Source organism: Symsagittifera roscoffensis, chromosome 4 (genome assembly GCF_963678635.1).
Source record: "Symsagittifera roscoffensis chromosome 4, txSymRosc1.1, whole genome shotgun sequence".
Classification (NCBI taxonomy): domain Eukaryota; kingdom Metazoa; phylum Xenacoelomorpha; order Acoela; family Convolutidae; genus Symsagittifera; species Symsagittifera roscoffensis.
In genome coordinates this window covers 4,349,512-4,360,200 of record NC_087065.1, presented here as the reverse complement: position 1 = coordinate 4,360,200, position 10,689 = coordinate 4,349,512, and the positions used below count along the sequence as shown (strand labels likewise).

General features: G+C 37.9%; 1 protein-coding gene across 1 annotated transcript; it reads right to left on the bottom strand.

Moving 5' to 3' along the window:
* Positions 1-719: 719 nt before the first annotated feature.
* On the bottom strand, positions 720-10,660 carry LOC134845093 (nuclear mitotic apparatus protein 1-like; the record flags this gene model as incomplete). Its single annotated transcript, XM_063861945.1, is given in 11 exon segments — positions 720-1,201; positions 1,655-1,738; positions 2,874-3,170; positions 3,683-3,933; positions 4,173-4,535; positions 4,849-5,011; positions 5,163-5,234; positions 6,825-7,195; positions 7,745-7,942; positions 8,388-8,508; positions 10,536-10,660. Coding segments are annotated over 10 exon segments (2,055 nt in total). The 3' UTR covers positions 720-1,015.
* Positions 10,661-10,689: the final 29 nt, after the last annotated feature.

Genomic DNA, 10,689 nt, shown 5'->3' with positions numbered 1-10,689 from the left:
TTTGAAGCCGATTTTTAATTCGTTTGCCCAATGGTAGGCCAATTACGCTCTCCAAAAAAAAGTATTTAAGGCATGGAAAAACGTTTAAAAAAGGGATTTTCAACAGAACTGCATTTTAAAGTCATTTGTAGGTCATGAGAGACAGTGCATTAGGTCTGACTTTCTTTACTGTGGGGAAAATTTTAAAATTACTCCCCTGTCAAGTTTGATTTTTACCGTTTTTTTTTTTGTTAATTTGGTCTTAAAATGAAGGTCAATTTCGCTCTTCAATAACTTAAATACATATGGCGCGAAAAACGTAGTGCCACAACTCGCATTAAAAGACAACTCGCAATATACTCACCGCCGCAGTCGCGCCAACGTGTTGCGAGCTTGCCATCAGAGGGCAGGACTTCATACGAAATTTAGAGCCGGTTATCGCCGCTAATCGGCGACGCGCGCCCACCGGCGGCCTCAAACCGAGAACATAAAGTTTCCAATGAGCTTCAAAAACTTTATTAGAGTTGTCGCTTTCCTTAAATTTTGCAAGTTGCATTTTGTTGCGAGTTGTCTTTTCTTGCGAGTTGCTGCGGTACCCGCGAAAAAACATGGTTTTGTTTTTAATTTTGACTTTTAGTTCGCGACTCATGTAATAGCTAATTAGTTTACATTTTTTGGCTCAATATATTATACCGCTTTCATCTCGTCAAAGAAAAAATGGTAAAATCTTTTTCGTTAAAATATTGATTAATTAAAATCTGACCAAATAACAATCTGTTAACAAAAATCACGCAAACAAGTTTGCAAAGTGCTAAAACACGAAATTCATTTAACAACCACAAAACAAATAAAAATCCCTTTTCAATCAACGATGCTGGTTCGTTCCGATTCAATAGTCATCTATCGTTATTTTCTTCCCCTTATACCACCTCAGTCGTATTAGGTATTGATCCGTCCAACTCAAACAACAAATCAGTGCCACTTCAGATCAAAACCGCACTCAAATTTCCTTCATTTTTCTATTTTGCGTTTGATTCTATCCGAGCAAACCCGACTTCTTCTTTCGTTTCTTGTCCTTGGGAGTGTTCGGGAACTCCATGAACACACTCCCCCCTGTCCCACTCTTGTCTCCTCCCCCAGTGGCCCCATCCCCACTAGAGGCAGAAGCTGAACTACTCTGCTGATCCTGTTTGGAGCCCGAGGACTTCTCCGGAACAGTGTCCTATAAATATAACTTAAAATTTATTTCATTTCGTCTCACAGTTTCAGTACTCTACACTCAGACGCTAAATTATCACGTGACCAAAAAAAAGCTATCCGGTGTTCATCGTCGCAAATCTCAAGTCAATGAACAGAAGGTTTCTCGTCGTTTTTAGATAAAGCAATCAGTTACTTAGTAGCTTTTTTTCAATTTTGTAAATAATTTCATATCAACAACGCCACGTTTTTTGTCTTCATGGCTCAGACATTTGAAATGTTCAATTTCAGTGGTTGTAATTACGCCAAAGTTTCTTTTGGAAGTTGGGTGAAAAAGGAGCCTTAAAATCGAGCAAAAAAGCGTGAGACCAATACAAAATTTAATCTCTAACAAAATGTAATTCTATATTTCCCTCGCGCGTGTGTAGTGCTTGCAAAGCATACAAAGAAGATGAGGACATGATTGGTATATACATACCATTGGGCCTACTTTGGACCTCCTGCCCTTTGTCACTCTTTGCACTAACTTCTGTGGACTGGGCATAGTCAGAGGAGTATGGCCCTAAAACATAAAAAAACACAACTATTAAGCCCTCTTCGCTCATAAATACTACTGAAGAAGACTTTTCTCTGAGAGCGAAGGAAAATTGGGTCTAAATGGTGAAGAGCGAATGAAATTGTTTCTTGGATACTTTTTGGTTATCAATGATCGTCTTGAAATTTTTGTGATCGTCATATGATATGATCAGTTTTGATTTTGTTATGATTCATTCAATTTTCTTTCGCACGCAAAATTTCAGCTTTGCAGTTTTGTTCTGAAAATATACATTTCGTAAGTCATAGAAAAAAATTGTGAACATAAACAAAAAAAACGTCGCAGTTGAGAAAATCGAAGAATAAAAATATAATCAAAACTGATAACATCATGAAACGATCACAAAACCGCCTTCTTTTCTACTCCCTAGCATTTCATAAATTATGTTTTCATGGATCATAATTTATGTGCTATGGGAAAAAGGCCAAAATGCATACACAATCGTTTACACCTAGACGGAGCTGCACTTCGCAAACACAAGCAAAAAACATCGGACGTGGACACTACCATTTTCTCATCGTTACGTCTGCGCCATGGTCGCTTGACATTCGTCAAATACAAGGAACTTGTAGCAGAAAAAAAATTTAAGCAGAAAAAATTTTTTTATTCAGTTGCCAACGCTATGCCAACAAATTGCCACCAAAAGAGACTTTTATTTGCAAGTTGGGTTGGAAAAGAGTTAACTTCGTAATATGACAGCACGCTCGCTATCTCTCTCTTGTTTAAAAATAAGAAAAACAAGCTAAATATTACCGCATATTAGCAATATTTTAAACTCTTAAAACAAGCATGCCAACAAAAATTTTCAAAGGGTTTAAAACAGCATAAATACATCTAATGCATTTTATCGGGAAAAAAAATTAGATGAACGCCGTCTTCAATGTTAGACAATTTACGCATGTCTTATTGACTTTCCATCTAATTTTCTATATCTCCGACTTCTTGGATTCGAGCTTAAAACTTTCTCTAACGTAGACAGGCATGCTTTTAAAATATCTTTTGTTTGATTTAAAATGCTTTCGAAGGACCAACTGAGTTTTTTTTCAGTCTGCTAATAAATTAAACCAGTAAAAGCAATTTGAGGTTTGGTTAAAAGAAGCACCTTTTTCAGCTTTTTCACAGATGGTGGCAGACAAGAACGGAAAGGTGATGCAGTCATTCTCGCCTCGGGCGAAAACAGGCAGTCGGACCCAGAAAGAGGCGGGTGATTCATTCTGTCGGGCAACACATTGCCCCGCTTTACCTGCTTCGCGCCACGAGGGGCAGTCCCGGTTGACCCCGAAGGGGGGTTGTTCTCGACTCCCGTTGAGTTCAGGTTGTCGTCCTCGCACATATCCATGGATGACGTCAGGTGCATTGGACGCTTCCTTCCTCCGGATGCCGCAGCACGAGTTGCGGACTAAACAAAGCACAGATCCCAAAACAATTCCAAAAATAAACAGCTTCGTTTTCGTCCCAAAACAAAACATAACTAGAGCTTTCATGAACATGACCAGTTCAGTTCTAAAATTGATTATCTATTGTGCTCAATCAAAGATTCTTTAGCCACACTACTTCAAAACGCAGCATACATCAACTCGCTACAAAAGACATCCTGCACAAAAAGATAACTAGCCATAAACTTGTATGTGTTACAGCATAAACTTGCAGCTGTCCCATGGTAATTAATGAGAGGACATAGAACTTGATAGAACGTTTCATGGAAGTGCCATACCAGCCAAACCAACCGATCAAAGAAAATGAACTCTTTCTACGCGTTACCGCTCAGATCCAAGTTGTAATTTTTTGCTATTAGCTCTAGAAATCATTTTCATCCAAATTAATTCCGTTGAGTGAAATAAAAAAAATGAAACGCTTCAAGAGGGATTCATTGAACGAGTTAACTCGTGTCTATTCCTACTGAGAACTCACCCCTGTGCTGTCTGTTAAATTCTCCATTGGGTAGCACGACTGCAGATGTCTGGGATACATCGAGTTCCTCCTCTCAATCTCACTCATTCTATCTTCACTATTCAACCCTTCATCTTCGTCTTCATCCTGCCCATGACCACGTGCCTCTCCTGGTCCCTGATTGGCACTGATCCACATCATGGAACTCCTCTTACCACTGGAATCCAGAGTCTGGCCAGATAGACCCCGCATCTCACGAGAGGGAACATATCCTAGAAATGGACAAGCTACGTTATATACAGAAGAACATCAGCATCATCACATCTTTTTGCACTATGATCAAAACATCATTGACAAGTGTCATTCATGAATTTCTGGGCGAAAAAATAATTATCGGTATATCGAATATTAGTTTGTAAGTAGACAGTTCATATCTATTTTTATCGACATGCTCTGCAAGCATCCACGCAGTATATGAAATGAGGCACCAGTGTGAATGTATTGCACATACCTGGTAGATTAATGTGAGGTACAGTCCTCGCAAGAGTTTCGGATCCTGTCGAGGTTCCACTGCCACTCAAGAGTGACGAGGAGCTGGACGACGATGACGTCGAGGTCCAGTTGAGGTTATTACGAAGGTGCGAGTTGGGTGGGTGTTGTCTGTTTCTTAAGCCCGACATGACATTGTTCTCGGCCGAGTGTAGAGAGGATGTTGATGCTTGGGCGACGGTGGATTGGGAAGATGAAGTGATGGTGTCTGTGGGGTATGAGGAGAGAGTTAGGAGTGACTTTGGCAGGACATTCTCCTGTCTCTGAAGGTCACTCATCCGTGTCTGCACACTTGCCATGTCAGGATGGATCATGTCCAACACATCTATAAAGCAAAGTCATTTTAACACACTCACATTACACGCCCAATTCACAGCAGTCATAATAAGAAACATTTATAGAGCATTTATTGACATGTGCGACACTGAAGCTAAGCAAATTGAAAAGAATGGTGACAAAAAATTAGATAACATATATTTTTGAATTTTCTAGTTCATCAAGGAAAACCTCCATTTATAAAAACTGAGCATAAAATTGTTGTAATTGAAGCTACATTGATTCAATTACTAGCCATCGAAATATTTAGGAACACCAAAACCCCCACCCCCGAAGAAGGCTAAGACTGTTTTTTCTCTGACCTGAGAACTTGTAGAGGGACTCTTCGTTGGGCACTGAGTCGGCGAAGTTCTGTGAGGCCATCACTCTGCTCCTCAGCTTCATCGAAGGAGTTGAGAAGGTGGTAGATGAAGAGCCAGAAAGAGGTACTCTGGACCGAGCAGGCAGCGTCTCAAAACGATCATTCTAATCACACAAAAAAAACAATCTAGATTAAAAGCTGGCTATTGTGGAATTCTTTTCCGATTGAATCAAAATAATTTTAAGACCAGCAATCGAGTATGTCACAAATAACGCGATCGTAAAAAAAGACAACACTAGTTATAAGTGAACTTACCAAGTTGGAAGTGGACACCACCTGTCGAGTCACTGGCCGCTCATAGTGCACATCGCCTCCAGTGACAGTGGCCTACAACATGCATACATATTTACCAGAGGAGAAGAAAAAATAGAACAGCAGCAAGCCTAAAAAAATATCGATTTTTTAACTTTGTCTTGAAGGCGGTTGATTTTGAAATGTACAGAAAACACAAATGCCAGTGTGAAATCAGTATTGAAAAACAATATTCATCAAACGGTAACTGAGCAGACAAAACTTGGGTAGACGACAAACGCCTCGAAAAAAATGCTGTAAAAACTTAGTTAAAAAACATTTTGAGCTCCCTTTTTTCACACCTCCTTCAAGAACACAAATGCAATAAAAATTTTTGCCCTTCAAACGATGAAAAATGAGGCAAATAAACAGATATATTATAAGCTGAAACCGCTAAAGCTCAAGAAAACTAGAAAGAAAAAAAAGCCAACAGAGTTGTAAAAGGGTCAATGAATGAATGCAAAGAAACAGAAAAAAAAACACTTGCTTTTAAAAAAATCTCAACTTTCGAATTCAAAGAAAAAATATAGATGCCCAGTAAGCTTTTTGCATTTCTAGAACAATTGATGATTGACTTTTTTCGATAGAGTTAACCCAAGTTAAAAAAGGAAAAATAATAATAGCGATCTATTATAAGGGTCTGAATTACGCTCATCGACCCTTAAAAACGAAGAAACAATAAGCAAAAAAACTTGTTTTGAAAGCCACAAAAATTCGAAAGAAAGGGCCATTTAAAACGCAGACATGCTCAAAAAATCTGTTTTCGTGCATCCCATCAGAACAGCCATGTCAACTAGTTTTGTTTAACTAGTTGTTAACCCGAAAAACGCCTATATTCCGATTTGATAACGCTTGCTAATCGCAAGCGTAAAGACATACAAGTATATGGAAAAAAACAGGCAACAAATATAGCCAACAGACAGTTAGAAAAGAGTCAATGTACGCAAGTAAACATAGAAATAGTGACTTGGTTTTATGAAAAAATATCATTTTGAATATCCAAGAAAAAATATTATCTTTGAGCTCTTTGAATTTCTAAAACAATTTATGATCGACACTTTCTAGATCGAATGAACCCAATTTGAGAAATCAGTAACAAAATTTTCATGTAGCTGGGAAATCTGAAAACTAAATTCTACTTTCGAAACTAGGAGCCGATCACGTTTTTTGTGACCTTCACACTTTTGCCGTTCGATAGTGGAGTTTGCCTTTCCTTTTAACAAAGGAGAACTGAACTTAAATAATCAAAATTCGGACCGCTAAAAAAGGACTAAATTTGAGCAAGAACAAATTTTAGACTTTTCCTGAAAAAAAATAATCGCGACCTATATAAGAGTCTGGACTACGTTCATCGACTCTTAAACACGATTGCAAAACCTTCAAAACCACAGCACAATTAACGCCTAATTGACAAATTCTAATTACGTACCAATTATGTTTTTTTTTATTTTGTGGTCATTTGAATTTGAGGCCAGTAACGAAAATTTTGGTAGTTTTTGCATCTCTGATGATGATGATTCATTCAGACATTATATTTTTCGCTGAACTTACGATTTTTATGTTACCAATGACAAATAAAACAAATACAGAACATGAAATTGAAGAAAGAAAAGACTGTTGGACAACCTCTTGTTTGATTCTATGCGACAGCATAGGCAGTACATTCTCCTTCTGCGAGACACCTCTGTCCGGTGAGTAAGTGTGGCTACGAGCCAGGTGGTGTTGACTCTGTTGGCTCCTAGCCTTCTCATCCATATACAGTTTCTTGTAGCTCTTCAAGGTGTTGTCTGATGACGCCAACTTCTTCTCCATCGTGGCTATGATGCCTCTCAAATCCTCTGATTCCGCTGCTTTCTCTTCTAACTCGGCTACTTTCAACTGCAGTTCCGCAATCTGCTCCTCACTCGTCCTCCGATCATCTGCCCCATAAGAAGATACTTGCTCCAGCTTCTCGTGTAATCTCTCCATCGCCCCATGCGCCTTCTTCAAGTCCTCCTCTGCAATACAAAAAATCCTTGTTCTCCCCATCCCCATAGCAAAATTCACACACCCCATAGCCTAGCCATGGTTATAGCACCAATATAAAAGAGTCTTTGTATTATATAGGCAAGGGGATAAAACAAAAACCCTACTATGGTGAGGCTATCCTTTTTTTGTTACTAGGTTAGAGCTATTATGGAAAAGATCCCAAAATACCCCAATCCTCGAATCATTTTTATTCAATCATCACTTCGTTCTATTACCAAAATGAATTACCAAGAAAACAACCCATCTTTGTCTAACGATAAGTCAATCATCGATATAATTCAATCCACCTACTGTTACTTAACTAAAATGCGATAAACTAAACGATATGCGTTAAAGAACACAAGCAGACCTATACGATAGCCATTGTCCTTATAAATACTTGAATTCTGTAAGATTCATCATGTATCAGCATAGCCATCTAAACTATAACTGAAGAAATGCTAGTTGGCATGTCAAGTGAATAACTGACTTTGTTGTGAAGTGCAGTAGTCAAGTGGGATCAAATACTGGCTTTGTACCTAGAGTGCTGTTATGTGCAGTGAGAGTGTTGTAGTCGTGTCTGGCCTGTTCGCAGTTCTGCACCAGCTGTCCCTTCTCTGCCTGAAGGGAGTCCCTCTGAGCAGCCAGCACTTCCATCTGGCCAGTGGCCTGCAACAGCTGGTCTGTCAAGTTCATGTTCTCAATCTCCAGACTCTCCTGCACTATCTGCTTCTCATCTACAAATAAAAACTGGCGTCTAATCTCACGAAAGAAGTCCGAAATTCAAAAACAGACAGAAAATTAGAAAAGAGCAATTGTTCTATTAAAAAGATTTTGCATTCAGAAAATACTTAATTTCTACGGACCAATTTTATTTTTATCAGGATCGCTTGAAAACTCAATTTTTCATAAAAGTTTTCGGGAACTTATCAGATTAATCTTTTGGTTATTTAAGTGTGGCGAATTTTAAGAAATTTTCTCTATTGTTTAATGCCTTTCAAAACTTCAATCCTATTCTTATAACCACGAAATCGTCAAAAAACCAAACAAAAATAAAACGATTTTCTTTAAAATATATATATTAATTTTGCAACGATTGTATTATACTGGCAGAAAATTCTGCCTTATTTGCACAGAAACCGACTATCCCACTTTGTTTCGATATTGTCAGTATTCAGTTACCAGTGAGTGTGTTGATCTGCAGCCTCAGCTTGTCCACCTCCACTAGGTGTGTCTTCTCCAGAGCCTCCATCTTCAGCCTCACACTCCCCACCTCCCCCTCCAAACCAGCTTTTTCACTTTTCTAAAACACAAAACACACACTTTTCATACAGAAGCGAAGCGGAGCTTTGCAACACTTGCGATACAATACAAAGTAAAAGAAATAAGAAAGAAAAAAATGAAAAATGTGAAAAACAAGCACCAAAATTTTCGTACGCCTCGATAATAGATAACTAGGGGCCCAGATGAAGCTGGTGGTAGGTGTTTTGATAACTTTGTTATACTGATGTGTGATAAAATGGGCAATTTCAAAATTTGGACTTAGTCCAAAACCATAATTGTTTATCAACTAAAATGACAAAGGTGAAAATTTATGAGAAATTGAGATCTTCCCAGAGAATAACATTTTTCTTACAAAAAATTAAGAAGACGCAGCTTTTACACTAAAAACTTTTGCCATCTGATCATTCGATTAAACTCTTCATCTCAGGTTTGACAGGGTCATTTATAAGAAGAAAAGTCAAAAAGTTTCTAAAAAACGGTCAAAAGCTCAAAAACTTGATTTCCGCAAACTATATCTTGTTTCTGCACAAAGGTCGTAGCCGCATTAGCATAGAAGATTTCCAAGATTACCGGGTTTCTCGATTGACTAAATAAATCTACGAGTTGGCAGGGTAGTTATCGAGAAAAGTCAAAAAGTTTCCAAAAAACTGTCAATAAGTCAAAAATTTTACTTTTCCGAGAATCATAGCTTTGTTTGTGAAAAATTTTAGGGCGTAGCCGCTCATACAGAATTGATTCAAACAACTTGTTATTTCCATTGAACGTTAAAACTCAGATTACAGTGGGAAGTTTTCGAGAAAATTGAATTAGTTTCAAAAACGGAAAAAAAAACAATTGTCTTTTCCGAGGGCCATACCTTTTGTGTTAAAAAATTGGGCTTAGTTAATTATGCAAGGGGCGGGCGCATTCTATATCATGTTGTTTCCATTGAATCCAAAAACTCACATTTGAAGTGTAGTTATTGAGAAAGAAAAAAAAAATTTTTTTCTGAGGGCCATAACTTGTTGTATACAACAATTTGGTCGTAGCAAAATATGCAGAAAATGTTCCTATAAAGCGTTCTTTGGATTGAACCAAACAGTTTAGATTTTGCGGGGTGTTTTCGAGATAGGTCAAAATAAATTTTAAAAATGATCTAAAAAAAATCTAATATTTGTTCTTTCAGAGGGCCCTAACTTTTGAGTAAAAAAATTGGGCTGAGTTGATCATGCAGGAGCATATCTCATAACCGGTTGTTTTGATTGATCCTAAAAATCACATAGGGGTTTGAATTTATTATACAGCAAGCAATTTAGAATAAGTATTAAAACATTTAATGCATCCGTTAAGTAAGCCGACAAAAGTTGGGACGAAATCCATGAAACCGACAAAAAAATCAATTTAATTCTGAAAAATTTCCCAGTTACAAGCATTGCACCCAGGAGGTTAGGGCATGTCAGTGGGCATGAGCATGAGACATGAGCATGTCAGCAATTGGTTCACTTAATTTTGTTAAAGTAGTTGTTAACCCGGAAAAAAGTCTACATTCCGATTTGACAACGCTTGCTACAGCTGAAAAACAGGCAAAGCTGGAATTCGCTAAAGCGCACCAAACAACGACTAAAACCCCCGTAAAATTTTTGAGAGCGTAGGGAGACTACGGGATTTGATTCTCGGATTTAGGACCTGGAAAACACTTAAAACGAGCCTTGCTAGTGGCAATACCATGTAAGTTAAGTAGCTGAAAATTCTGAGCAGCGACTCAATTTTATGCACCGTGAAAAATTATTATACGTAAGGAAAAGTTACAATTAATTTTCATCACAGTTATTTGTAAGCAGGCTTAATTTGAGGTCACACCATTTCTAATTAGATAAGCTATTTTTATATCATCATTTATTTAATTTGTAGTCGACTGGCAGTAAATTTATGACAGCACCCTGCAATTCAATGATTTCGTCCGCTGACGTCTCTTAATTTCCATCATTATTTGTTTATTTTTTACTTGATTATGACTATGAATGAATGTAACTAAATTGTTCTTGTTGTTGCGACTAATACACGTACAGTCTGTGAGAGCAGGAGCTGTTGCTGGTTGAGTTCCACAGTGAGTCTGTCTACCTGTTCTCTCAGTCCACTCGCCTCACTGTACACTTTCTCCACTGCTTCTCGCTCCCTCTTCCTTCCCTCGTCTGAAGTAACAAACAGGTACATACAAATA